At 57.0% G+C, this 13,181-nt stretch overlaps 6 protein-coding genes across 6 annotated transcripts; 3 read left to right on the top strand and 3 right to left on the bottom strand.

The window, feature by feature from the left end:
* Nucleotides 1-178: 178 nt before the first annotated feature.
* On the top strand, nt 179-1,160 carry EX895_004364 (uncharacterized protein; the record flags this gene model as incomplete). Its single annotated transcript, XM_029884959.1, has 2 exons — nt 179-989; nt 1,090-1,160. The coding sequence occupies 2 exons, from the start codon at nt 179-181 to the stop codon at nt 1,158-1,160; spliced, it is 882 nt and encodes a 293-aa protein (XP_029738709.1).
* A 511-nt stretch (nt 1,161-1,671) lies between these two features.
* Nucleotides 1,672-3,744, top strand: EX895_004363 (uncharacterized protein; the record flags this gene model as incomplete). The annotated part of the gene is made up of 1 exon (XM_029884958.1): nt 1,672-3,744. The coding sequence occupies one exon, from the start codon at nt 1,672-1,674 to the stop codon at nt 3,742-3,744; it is 2,073 nt and encodes a 690-aa protein (XP_029738708.1).
* Nucleotides 3,745-3,875: 131 nt separating this feature from the next.
* EX895_004362 (uncharacterized protein) lies at nt 3,876-5,963 on the bottom strand (the record flags this gene model as incomplete). Its single annotated transcript, XM_029884957.1, has 1 exon — nt 3,876-5,963. The coding sequence occupies one exon, from the start codon at nt 5,961-5,963 to the stop codon at nt 3,876-3,878; it is 2,088 nt and encodes a 695-aa protein (XP_029738707.1).
* Nucleotides 5,964-6,443: 480 nt separating this feature from the next.
* On the top strand, nt 6,444-8,681 carry EX895_004361 (uncharacterized protein; the record flags this gene model as incomplete). Its single annotated transcript, XM_029884956.1, has 1 exon — nt 6,444-8,681. The coding sequence occupies one exon, from the start codon at nt 6,444-6,446 to the stop codon at nt 8,679-8,681; it is 2,238 nt and encodes a 745-aa protein (XP_029738706.1).
* Nucleotides 8,682-8,787: 106 nt separating this feature from the next.
* Nucleotides 8,788-9,719, bottom strand: EX895_004360 (uncharacterized protein; the record flags this gene model as incomplete). The annotated part of the gene is made up of 2 exons (XM_029884955.1): nt 8,788-9,196; nt 9,292-9,719. 2 exons carry the CDS (start codon nt 9,717-9,719, stop codon nt 8,788-8,790), a joined length of 837 nt encoding a protein of 278 aa, XP_029738705.1.
* A 325-nt stretch (nt 9,720-10,044) lies between these two features.
* On the bottom strand, nt 10,045-13,161 carry EX895_004359 (uncharacterized protein; the record flags this gene model as incomplete). Its single annotated transcript, XM_029884954.1, has 1 exon — nt 10,045-13,161. One exon carries the CDS (start codon nt 13,159-13,161, stop codon nt 10,045-10,047), a length of 3,117 nt encoding a protein of 1,038 aa, XP_029738704.1.
* Nucleotides 13,162-13,181: the final 20 nt, after the last annotated feature.

Genomic DNA, 13,181 nt, shown 5'->3' with positions numbered 1-13,181 from the left:
GCATGACTGTTGTGGTGGTTTCCAACGTATTCAAGTGGAGGAGAGACAACATAACGGAGCTCGCGCCACCTTCCGGATGGTTTTACTGCTGCCTCTTGGGAGACAATTTGCGTCCTTCTGCCTCAACACCACCACCGTAACACACACAATTGTTTGTCTCTCGATATTTGCACGCAAGATGACGGGTCGATTCGCGCCTATGCGAAGTGAAGCGCTCACGCTTGCGTCTTCGATAAAGATGGTGGATGGCTACACCATGCCTCGCTTTGGCATCGGGGCGTGGGACATGCGAGGTGCCGAGTGCAAGCAGGCGCTGCTCCACGCCTTTGACAATGTCGGCTATCGACACGTCGACACAGCGCGCTACTACAGGAACGAAGCCGGGTGCGGCCAAGCGGTGCGCGAATGCAGCGTGCCTCGCTCGCAACTGTTCTACACCACCAAAGTCTACCTCAACGAACTCGGAGGAGGAGCCAAAACACGATCAGCCGTGGAGGACAGTCTTGCCACAGCTGGGCTCGACTATATCGATCTTGTACTTGTGCATGCTCCTGACGGAGGCACAAAGTTCCGACTCGACTCGTGGGCCACTTTGAGCGAGCTCGTGCATGAAGGCAAAGTTCGAAGCTTGGGCGTGTCCAACTTTGGACCCCACCACATCGAGGAGCTGATCAACAGCAAGCCCAAAGTGCTTCCGGTATGCAACCAGATCGAGTGTCACCCCTTTTTCGCACAGAATGAAGTAAGGGCGGCTTCAGAGAAGCACTCGATCATCGTTCAGGCTTACTGCCCACTCGCACGAGGACGATACTATGGAGACGCAACGCTGAAGAAGGTGGCCGCAGAGGCAGGAAAGACGGAAGCTCAGGTGATGTTGCGCTGGTTGGTGCAACATGGTATTGTGGCCCTGCCCAAGAGCAGCAACCCCAAGAGACAGGCCGAAAACGCAGAGTGTCTATCGTTCGAGCTGTCGGACGAGCAGATGCAAGGTAAGTCGAAAAGAGCTTGAGCTGACGCTGAAGCAGGAGAAGTTGCAATACTGACCGTTCGCTGTTGCTTCTCGCTTTCCTTTACCTTACCTTTCCACAGTACTGGACTCGCTGGATCGCGGCGACAAGGGCTGGGTGGAAGTTCAGACTCAGAGCCAGCATTGCAAGTAGACAATCGATACTCCAGATTCAGAATGAAGGATGGATCGACAGATCTGGTCTGATCTCGGAAGAACCTTTCTGCATGTCTCTTCGGAAATGGCAGTTATGGCAGCAGCACTACAAGGTGCTCTGAGAACGAAGTCTTGGTCTTCGGTCACGGTCGCGTGTGGCGTAAAGTACGCTGAGTGGGCTAAGTTTGATTTTACACGTTTGGACGAAGAAAGCTCAGCTTTTTGTTTGATTAACAATTTTTGACTCCACACGCGTTCAACGCGCCGCGCAGCAGTAACCCAGGCGAGGTGGCGAAACGCGGTTGTCTCCAGAGAAAAGTAACACTTTCCGAGAAGCTCAGCCATCTAGATTCGACCTTGTCATTCGCCTCATCACCATCATCGTCACCATCATCACCAACAGTCGCTTTTCGTTTTTGTTATTGCACCTGGCTTCCAGCGACGAACACTGGCCGCACATCCTAGGAATTTAGGCAGTCGCGGCACCACATTCGGCACATTCGAGCGACATGCCATTTACGGGTGCGGGCCACCAGAACTTTCAGAGGATGCCTGCCACTTGGACAAATCTCGCAGCGAACACGTCCGCATCTGACCTCGCTGCTTGTGCAACACCTGGCGCTGCTACCTGGTCACCTTCTTCCGCCTCTTCTGCCGTCGCATCCCACGTGGACAGCTCTGCAGCCCAGCCCACCAACGTCACCGAAATAAACGTGGTATCGTCTCCGCCTACCAGCCATGCCGCTTCTCCCTCGCGGACACGTTCGTCGCCTCTGGGGCCTTCTCTTGCAGCGAATGTGATACAGAGTCATTCCGGCGCTTGTGATGCTGGAAAGGCCACGAGAGCACTCTCAGTGGCGCAGACGGAAGCCTACGTAGCCAACAGCGACCCGGAGGATGGGGAGAACGGCGGAGAGCCGGACGGAGCCGAGACCCCGCAGCATCTTCGGTCTCCATCACCCACCCACTCTAGTAGCCATCAGGATGTGCCTGCTACTCTGGACGGCGTCGAACACGCAGCATCCGTCTGCGTCCAGCTCCCAGCGTCCTCTCCATCATCCAGGCCGCCGCGAGAAGATGCAAGCTCCAAGAGAAAGCCAAGAAAGCAGCAGGCTCGTCGTGGCTCTGACGCTACCGATGATGACGCTGGTGAAGTGTCCGTCGATGACGATGCTGCCTACGCTGCTGCGCTTGCGGCGCAAGAGGAGACGCTCGCCCGTCGTCGTCCTGCTCGAGGTGCTCGCAAAGAAGTGAGCTACATCCCCAGCTGCGATCTAGATGGCCGCCCGTTTGCTTCCAAGAAACCGAGGGACCAGGCTAACAACTCCATTGCATCATCTTCCGCAATCAAGCCGAATTCTGCTGCATCAAAAGAAAATTCTGCAATCAAGAGGGTCAAAGGCAAGCGCAAGTCGAGGGTTTTCTCGGATGATGACGATGAAGATGGCGACGGAGTTGGGCCCAGCTCATCTAACAAGTCGAAAGGCGCTGCCGCGGATCCAATCGCAGAGAGCGCTGCCGACCACACCGACGAAGATATCGGCTTCAAGGCGAGGGATCGCAAAAAGGGAAAGGTCGGCAAGCCCGTTCCGACCCGCAGCGACAATGATGACGAGCAAGAAGAAAATCAGGCTAGGCGCAGGAAAGTCCCAATGGATCGGTCACCTCGTCGTAAGAGGGAGAGGGCGCATGAGAATGACGAGGAGGCACCTGCCGTCAATTCCGATCACGATGACGGCATCTTGACACCGCCCGCTCCGACCTCGCCACGCCGGTCGTCGCGCAAGAGTGTGCCTTCACCTGAAAAGCAGCAATTGAAAGAGACGGTCGAGGGCAAAGTTACCAAGAAGGGCAAAGGCAAGAGCAAGCAAAAGACATTTGACCTCGATGGGGAGAAGGATCAAGATGAGGAAGAGAAGGGCGTCGTTGCTGTGGGAGATGCGGCAAACGGAGCGGAAGACGATGACCAGCCGCCGAGAAAGTCGAGTCGTAAAGGTGCGGCTTCTAGCAAACCTTCGAAATCGGATGAAGTCGCACCGCCAGAGGAGGAAGACGAGGACGAGGTAGATGAAGAAACAAAGCAGTCTTCCGACAAGACAACCCCCTCCACAGTTGCATCTACCTCGACCTCCAAACCAACGAACACGGCCACATTAGCGTCTCCCGCTGCAGCCAGCATCTCGACTGCGCGCCCCGCTCCCACATCCGTCGCAATCAAGCGCATCACCACGAGCTCCTCATCTTCTCCGTCCCTCTCCCCCTCTTCCCCCGCTACAGTACGTTCGTTCTTCGGCAAACCGCTCACGACGCTACTCAACGCTGGCTCGGTTCGCCGACCAGGACTCACGCGCAAGACGAACATCCCTTCGCTGCTCAATCATCGCGGAGCGCCCAAGCCGCCTGCCGCGAAGCTGGCCGTATCGAAGCGACGACTGCAGGACGATGATTATGAGTACGATGCCGAGTACGAGGCGATGATTGCCAAGGGGAAGAAGGGCAGCGATGATGAGGATGACGACGAGGAGGCGAGTGATGCGGAGGGGCAAAAGGAGGTGGAGGTCGAGATTGAAGAGTACGATTGATCATTTGCTCTTCGCAGAGGCGCACACTCGGGTGAAAAGCCGTATTTGTTGTACTCGCTGTTGAGACACCTTGTTTTGGGATCTGCTATATTACATGCGAATCTGGATCAAAGCTGAAAAAAAAGCTGCCTTCAGGTCGACTTCCGCGCCTTGACCGAGTGCCGTCTGCTTCCACCTCGTCCACCCTCCTTCCGCGTCAGCATGACCTCCTTGAGCAGCTTCACCGACGTGACGAAGAGCGGCACCAGCAGGGGTGCAAAGAGCGGCGTGTAAACTGCGTACTTGTGTTCGTCTGGGAAATACAACAACCCGAGCATGTCCGGGTTGAAGAATGCGCGGTTGCTCAGCGCGTGGGCTTCTTTCGCCTGTGCCAACATTTCGTACAGGTCTGTCGATGAGCTGGAGAGGGAGTGGAGGATGCCGAGGGACGACTGGACGTCCGTTTTGACGTGTGGGCCGACGCCGAGGTTTTCGATGCGGTTGACAAGGCGGGTGATGGCGAGCAGGGTCGAGGTGGTTTCGCGCGTGAGTTCGAGGATCCGGCGCTGTTGGAGCATCACGAGGTTGATGCGGCGGCGCAGGGCCGAATGGGGTGAGCTAGAGGAGTCGGGGAGACCTAGGAGGATTTCTAGTTGGCGAGCGAAGATGCCGATCGCTTCCGCGACCTCTGCGTGCGGCAGACTCTCCACCTGTCCCTTTTTCACGCCAGCCAGATCCAACACCCCATCTGCTCCCTTCCCACCACCGACCCCTTGTTCAGCATTCAAGATGACAACACCACCCCACTGCGGAATCAACCAAGCGCTTGACCGCTCGTTCACTCCCCCCGTGACAGGATCCCGAATCATCAAAGGCGAATGCGAGCGACTCGGGATGTAGAGCAGGAAGTGCAGATCGTGCGTCTGAGCTAACACATCATATGCTCGTCCTGTGCTCGCATCCTTGGAAGCGTTGGCAGTGGGAGGGGGAACTGTTGAAGTGAGACTCCAGTCTTGCGAGTTGACAAACACTTTGAGATCGTCCCATTCCACGACATGGCGCGGTGGCAGAGGCGTGCGCGTTTGCTCGAGGACGCGCTGCAATCGTGGCACTTGGATCGTTCGTTTTCGGATCTGCTTGACGAGCTTGGTCCGTTTGCCTGTTGATGGAAGGGCAGGTGCAAGCTGTTCTTCGACTTCAGCCTCATCTTGCTCTGCTGCTTCGCCCATGGTGGTATTGTTGCTTTCACCTTCCTCCGCTGGCACCTCGACTTCGACTTCCTCTTCAACCTCTTGATCCACCATGACCTCTTGCTCGATTTCTCTCTCCACCACCTCTTCCAGCACCTCGTGCGTCGGCCGGAAATGCAACGGCGCAAACCACTGTACCTGCGTCTCTACATGAAAATCGTGCAGACTGCTCAACTCGCGCGTCAAGCGGGCAATCGGATTATTGCTGCTCGTCACGTTGTCGCTAGCGAGGGCGTGGATGAGCTCGCTATCATACGCAATACTGTCGGTAATGTCTTGGTTCATGATGCTGAACACGAGGCGGACGTGTTTGCTGTACTGAATGACGCGCGGGTCTTGCTCTGTGTCTGCGATAGAAGCCGTAGAGGAGGCATCGTCTTGGAGGGCCAGGGGTTTGTCGCCTCGTAGGTGAAGGAGCTCAGCGATGACGGCTGCGCTGATGGCATCTGGAACCAGTGGAAGAGACGTTGGGTCCTCGATGGTGGGGAGGAAGACGGTCGGGACCGAAGCTTGCTGCGAATTTGCGTCGTCGGCCTCGTTGTCAGGAATAGATGCTTCGCTCAGCACTCGCACCACGTAGCGGCCAGTCTCTGGGTCTATCGACTCAAGTGAGTCTGCTGACGCTATTGGTTGTGCAGTGACATTCCACTGCGTGCACTCGAGACTCGCTGCAGCAGGTAGCTCTGCTTTGAGCGTCAGACTCTGTTGCACAAGTTGCTCCACCTCGCTCAAGAAAGTCGCTTGCGCCTCCGCTCCTTCATGATCCTGTGGCAGTATGGAAGAATCCACAAGCACCGATAGAGTCGCTCTAAAAGTGACGGGGCATTTCTCCGAAAGCTGAAGCGCTTCCACCTGACGTGTCGGCAGTGGCAACCTCTGGATGGTGGTGAGCCGAAGCCAGGACGGGATGCTGAGTAGCAATGCCAGCCAGAAGCACGTCAAGATGGCTATGCGTGTGCCAAGGCTCTGGAACAGGAGCGGTGTAGCCATACCCGATGATGCTGATGCCGCCGTGAATGTGAAGAAAGTATTGGTTGGAGGAAGGTAGGGGAGGAGGAAGTTGTTGCCCGAGATCAACACTTTTTGCTCGTCGAGTGGCTCATGCGCTTTTTTTTAAGTTCAATTTGTAAGATATAGAGGCGTAACACTCCGAGAAAAAGTTGAAGAAATCCCCTCTCCACATCCCACAGCAAACGCTTTCACGCACAGACAGCTTTTTTAGCACAAGTAGCAGCGGCCCATCCGCTCCGCGATTGACATCACAAGCAGCAGCACCAGCATCAGCGGACGGTCTGTCGGGCGATTCGTTGGCTTTTGACTCGCGCTTCTGACCAGTTCCTCTCTACCAGTCACTTTTCGACGATCTTTGACCAGCTTGCTGTACATTCGCATACTTCCTTTTCGACACCCATCTCAATTCAATCATCGCGGAGGCTAGAAACCACTCTACCTGCTTCTGGTCTCGCAGCCATGTCGTCGTCAACCACATCACCCTCATCCGCAACGCCGGTGAAAAAGGAAAAGGACAACGCTGTCTCGCCCGCACCACCCTCGCTCGTCACTTCGTCGTCACGCATCCCATCCACATCCTTCAACACCACGGCAACCACCTCGCTCTCCGCCAGCTTTGAACCGCTCTCCTCATCCGAGATCCTCGAACGCATCCCCAGCCCCGTCGTGCGTCTCGTTGCCGCGCTCGGCCCGGCCATCCATGCTTTCCACCGCTTCATCCGTCTCGCTACCTGGACTGGCGGCAAGAATTCGACGTCTTCATCCATGCTGCTGCTCGTCTCGTTCTGGCTGGTGTGTGCCTTCGGATACGAGTTCGTGCGCTACGCTCCTCAACTCGTCATCCTCAGCTGGATCGGCTACGCCGGCCTTCGAAGGCAGCTGGCATTTGCTCGACCTCGTACGCACTCCCCAGCCAAACTCCTCGAAAAGCACGACGTCGTCTCCGCAGCTTCGCTCAACGCAACGTTGCACGAGCTATCTGAGCTGGCCGACTTTTTCTCGTCGCTGCGTAGGAACGTGCTCGTGCCCGCTGTGCAGCTCGTCTCGTGGGATCCGAGTCCGATGAACACCAAGGCAGTGGCTACTTTCCTCATCCTCACCTGGCCAATCTGGCTTCTCGCCTTTCTGCCGCTGAGGGAGACGGGTTTCCCCAGTCTCGTACTACCCGTCTCGGGTGCAGGTATTCTCGCGGCCATCACTAAGTGGAACCTGTTCGTTTACCATCAGATCCTCAAAGTCATCGGTCCCGACCACGTTGCTACGGCTCATGCCAAAGCAGCGCCGCTCTACGCCCACTACGACCGCCTCTCTTTGCTCCTTTCCAAGACTCCTCTCCCTATCGTCTACGCTAACCTTGCGAACATAGCCTCGCGTGTTCGATGGGAGCAGTGGACCGACTTCAACCTCACGCTGCTCCCACCTTACCCGATTGGCGCACTGACTGTACGCAGTCTGGTGTGCTTTGTCGGTACGCTCGCACTTACGTGGTGCTCGCCGTGGTGCAGCTTGTTTCGCCAGGCTGTGTGGAAGAGCGCCACAATCCGGCGGGTCGTTCGTGGCACAGGTCGGCTGCTCAGTGGGCAGACTTCGGCACGCGACGCATACGGAAAAGGGAATCTCGACGACGAATGGGCGCACGGTCTGTATCACGAGGATGGCTCCGAGCTGCTTTCTGCCAGCAGAGCGAGGAAGGACGTTTCTGCTGGCACCACTGCTTCTTTGAGTGGAGCTAAAGCCAAGAATGGTAAAACGGAAGAGGACAAAGTGGTGCGACACGAAGACGTCGTCTACCAGTTTTCGATTTTCGAGAACCAGCGTTGGTGGGTCGGCCTCGACTGGACAGCCGCTCTGCTGCCCCAGGAACGTCCCTCCTGGTCGGACGAAGCCAACCACCCAGTCTCACCGCCTTCTTCCTTCAGCTTGCCTGCGACGAAGATCATGCTCACCCCGTCGCCCACCGCATCCGACCCGAAGGCCTTCACACGCCGCACGATCAAGTGGCAGTGGGTGGATCCGGAGTGGTCGATTGCCGGCGTCTCCTCGCGTGGGTACTACCCGTCAAGCACCGTGTACAAGGGCAGTGCCAAGGACGCCGCTATCAAGTCGGCCAGTGCAGTGGGCGATAGGGACGCCCTGGCCGCGGCTAAACAGGGCTATCTGGGCGATGCATTGAATCGGATTCGGGCCAAGACGAGCGGTGGTGAGAAGGGCGATGTCGAGGATGTCGGGGATGTGGGCACGACGGCGCACCGTGTCGGGGCGGGCGGAGAGGAGAGGGGGGAACAGGAGTGGGATGTGGATGCGGACGGTTGGCAGTACGGCGACAATGCGTGGGAGAAGATGTCGAAGAAGAGCGGGATGGGCAGGTATACGCGAAGGCGTAAGTGGGTGCGTCGCGCTGTGTTGCTCGAGGTGGTCGAGTATGGCATACATGGGCCGAGCCCTGCTTCCCCTTCCTCGCCTCTTCCTTCGCCGTCAGTGAATGTTACGACGGAGAAGAAGGAAGGGAAGCTGGCGGACGAGGACAAGGTCGATGGCGTGGACTCGGCAATTGAGCCCAAAGTCGATACGGATGTCGTGGCTGCCAGTACAACCGCGCTGGGGGAGGTAGAGGGAGAGGCGGCGGGGACGGAGCAGCTAGGTTTGGCACAGAAGAGACCTAGTATATCGGACCGGTTGACTAAGGCTGCTCAGTGATATGATGTTGTGTCGGCGGAAGAAGACACACACGTCAATACAACCATCCACTTAGCAAAAATCTATGTCTTCATTCTCCCTTCTCATCCGTTCTACAGGGGCCGACCTAATTCCTAACTGTAGCGATGGCAACACTGCCCAGACTCCTGCGCATCTCGGCCTGGTCCACATCATGACTATCCTCGACGCTGCCCCACCTGTTGATCTGAGACTGCACCTCGACCTCGGCGGCCTTTGCCGCCTGCTCCACATTCAAGTGGCCACTGACAAGCGCCAGGCTGATGAGGAACGACTTGGTGAGCATGACGGAGCGTTCGAACGCGGCGAGGTCGAAGCTGTTGAGGGTGGCGAGATGGGTGCGGAAGATGTCGAGGGTTCCGGTCGGGTGGTCGTTGTTGAGGAGGGAGGTGAAGGGGGTGATGGTCGTGGAGTAGGTGGTGTTGATGTGGGTAAGGAGGGGGGTCCAGTGGCGGTCTTGGAGGTCGACTAGAGATTGTGGGGTGGACTCTTGGAAGCTGTTCGACGATGCAGATAGACGGGTTAGAAGGTGAATACGCTCTCTGCAATCAGGTTTGAGAGTGTCGTCGTGTGAGGGAAGGGGGCAACTCACCAGATCGTCTCGTTCTCCAAGTAGCGCAGTAGATCAGCCTCAATCCCCTTCCTCTCGACTTCCTCCTTACAGCCCTCCAACGCCCTCGCAGCTAAACTGGTCAGCGGTAGTGTGTGCGGCTTCAATACTTTGCCCTGCTCGCTCCACTCCTGCGCAATGCAGCTCGCTAGCAACTCGCGCTCCCTCGGGATCACAATCGGCTGACCATTGGGCGTGCGAATCGATCTCCCATCCAACAAGATCTGAAAACCGTCGGTGGTGGCAGTGGGCGGTTGCAGCGTGACGGTCTTCCAGAACCGCGATTTGAGTCGTTCCGCCCGGTTCAGCGTTGCTTCTTCGAACAGCGGGACGGAAGTATGCAGCGCGGCGGTGCGCGGGAGGTACGTGAGGACGCGGAAGGCGGAGGCGGCCGGTTTGAGGGCAAACATGCTTCGCAAAGAAAGGGAGAAGGTTGGTGGTGTCCGAGTCGAGAAGAGGAGGAGCCAGGTGTCGAAGACAGCTTTCTTCCTTTTCTCGCGCACAACCGCTCGCCGACTTCCGAAATTCGTATGCATTGCAAACCTAACAATTTCGCACCGGCGCCTGCTCCTGCTCCCCCTTTCGAAGCTCCCCGAACTGCAGCACATAGCCCTCGCCCTACATGAACCACGGCCTGTCGAGCTCAGCATCGGCTGCATTACTACAGAGCCTTTGCATCAAACAAGCCGGCTTTGCATCACACAGTGCGTAAAAAAGTGGGTATATTCATTGAGCCTACAAAAACGAAATGCCATCGATGCCCCAACTCCTCCTCACCTGGATCAGCGCCAACAGCTCCTTGATCAGCTCCTCCAGCAGGATCGTGTTATCAAGCACACTACTCAGCGTCGCCTTACCCACCTCGTTTCGCCCATTTGCCGTCGGCGGCGGGCACCACGCTTCCACTCCCCTTGCCAATTGGGCCTTAACGACCACAGCGGCGGTCTCGCGAAAGTGATCTGTGTACGGATTGATCGTTGACGCTGATACCTTTCTGTCACCTACACCGGAGCGTGTCTCCGTTGACGCTGCTTCGGCTCCAGAATACGACGATGCAGCTTTACCTAGATGCGAGGGTGTCCGAGTGGGGCGGGCACCACCAAAGAATCTGGCTAGAGCGCTGCTGCGACCGATCGACGAGGGTGGTTCTGCGTGAGGTGCTGGCTGAGATGCGGTCAGAGCAGAAGGCGAGAGCGCGAGGAGAGAAGATCGCTTGTCCTCGATGATTCCGAAGTCTCTCTCTGCCGTCCTGATCCTCTCGTTCGTTTGGAGCCGACCAGTGTGCGTGGAGAAACGGGGAAGAGTCAAACACGCCCTTAACGACTTGGACTCTTCCGATCCAGCGTCTTGCACGTCACTCGGCTCGATTACGTCCAAAGCAGCAGAAAGGTCGTCCGTGAGCACCAGACTTCTCCTTCTCTCCGCCAAGTACCTGTCAAATTCCGGCACACAGTCACGGTACGCTGCCACCTGCTCGACGAGCCCTTTGAGCAACTGCACCAGTGCCGGTTCCTCCCTCTCCGCTTCACCCCCGCGCGCATGCGTCAGCCAACCTTCCAAACTCCTCGCTGGTGAGGCAGCCAGCGCAGAAAAGACACCGCTCGCCGCCAGGTTCACCTCGACAGGCTGAGAAAAGAACGAAATGAGACCGGCAAAGAGCTGTTGTACCAACGGATCGCTGGGAACCACCGGGATCTGCCCTCCTCCGAGCTCGAGGATCGCGCTGAACGTGCTGTCTTGGCGCAACGCCTGTTCAGCGTCAAGCAGATAGCTGCTCAAGGATGCTTGCAAGCCTTCGCTGCTCTTGGTAGAACCGAACGAGGTGAGCAGCGAAGAGAGCGCATCGATCTCGCGGAAGTGTGTCGCGATATTGCCGTACGTTGAGCTAAACGGCTCTGTCTCCAGTGCAGGACTCCTGGGCAGCCAGTCGTCAATTGGCGCAGATACAATGGACTTGCGAGGCGGCAATTGCAACAGCCCGCCGCACACACGGAATCCGTGACATACGATCAGACTCCTGGCGAGCCTCAACGCTGCCACTCGCGTAGCAGGTCTCTTCTTATCCTCCAGGCTGTCCAAGATAAGATCTTTGACGCTGTACCGATCCGAGTGGTCGACAGGTACGTAAATTTGGTATCCGTGTCCATCTTCGCTATTTTCTTCGAGGTTGGTGGGAAGCAGGAAATCCAGGGCTACGTCTGTTAAAAGGTGTTCGCTGCGCAGCACGATGACGAGAACATCAAGGTAGTTGAGGACGGCGGCAGAACTGCCGTCAAAGTCGCTGCTCTCCATCAGTGAAGGGTAGACCACGTTTCGGATAAAAGTGTCCCGGAAGGCGATGGCGATGGCACCTGCGAGCTTGCGCACCATCGGATCGAGACGAGGATCCTCGGCCGGCAACGACGGCGACGCCTCGGCAGCCTTTTCTTCTGCAGCACCACCCGCTTCAGTGAGGTGCTTAGAAACAAGCCATAGCGAGTCGATTACATCTTGGCAAAATTCAATGAGGTCGACGAGTAAGCGCAGCTGTGCTTGTAGCTCCGTGTCATCGCTTCTCGTGGCCGACGCCAGCGCTTCAGAGGCGTCGTTTGCAGCTTCAGAGGCGGAGCTGCTCGCCAACGTGATGGCAGCACGACCAGGTTTAGTTGAGGCAGATGTTGTAGAGTCAATTTCGGTGGGGTCGTAGCGAGGGACAGGTCGGATTCGCGATGGCAACAGGCCGTAGGCAGCACCCAGCCCAGCTCCGAGGACATCTGCAAAGTCCGAATGGGCAATAAAGACGGCGAGCGAACGACGGATGTCTTGATTTGCTAACGAGACACGCTTTGTGGATTGAGCTGCCTTGCCACTTGGAGAGCTACGGCCGCCTTCAAGCGAGATGAGGAACAGCATGCCAGCTCGAGCGAGTTCACCTATGCGACCCTCGCGGTGGACAAATTTGAGCAGGTAGGAGAAGAGCGGGAATCTCAACCTTCTCTTCATTGGCTTGCGAGATGCAAAGGATGTGGATGGCTGAATGGTGGCGGTGGAGTCGACGGACCCAGCTGGCGAAGATGGTCTTTGAACGACCGAGTCTGCACCGGAGGCGCCCTTGTCGGTATCATCTTCATCCGAGGTCAATTCGTCAAAGACACTGCGACTGACAATGATGGAGCCGTCCTTGAGGCTGCGCGCAACCTGTAGACTGTCGGCATCATCAACAGGCTCGTCTGTGAAGAAAATCTGAAGAAGATCTGGCGTGTTGCGGATGCGACTGGCAATGTGACACATGAGATCGACGAGGTCCTCTTCATAGTCATTACCCTGCGCAGCAGCGGGAGGCGCGTTGCTCGCATCGAACGAGTCATCATCGAGCTGGTACCTTACGGCATCTTCATCGAGACATAGCTGAATGAGTTGAGAGATGGGCTTGTTGGCGGCTCGCCTGGAAAGAAACTTTTCGTCGAGAAGAATGATGAGGTCCTTAAGCGCACGAATAGTCTCGCCGCGAATGCCCTTGGGTCGGTCATCTACTGAGAGATGAACAAGCTCTGTGAGAATATCGTACTTGAGCAGATACTCCATACAAGGGCCCGTGTGACCATCGTTGCTGCGGTTGCTTTCAAAGACAAGGGCGTCAATGATGCGCTGCAGACGGCGTGGGAGGTCGGATCGCGCTACGCCAAAGAAGAGGGCTCGTTCGTCCGGATTCTCGAGCTCGGCCTGGACGGCGAGCCAGTCGGCGTGAAAGACATCGACGCTGCCGACAGGGTGGAGGGAAGGCTTCTTGCGAAGACGAGGCGAGGCCGTGATGCCAGCAGCCGCTTTGGCCGGGGTGGAGACCAAGCCAGAAAGACGGCTCAGATACTCCATGATATCGGTGTTGTTGAAGC

This window comes from Sporisorium graminicola, chromosome SGRAM_3 (genome assembly GCF_005498985.1).
Source record: "Sporisorium graminicola strain CBS 10092 chromosome SGRAM_3, whole genome shotgun sequence".
NCBI classification, from domain to species: Eukaryota; Fungi; Basidiomycota; class Ustilaginomycetes; order Ustilaginales; family Ustilaginaceae; genus Sporisorium; species Sporisorium graminicola.
Note: the sequence above shows the minus strand (reverse complement) of the source record. Positions and strands in the feature narration are given on the sequence as shown.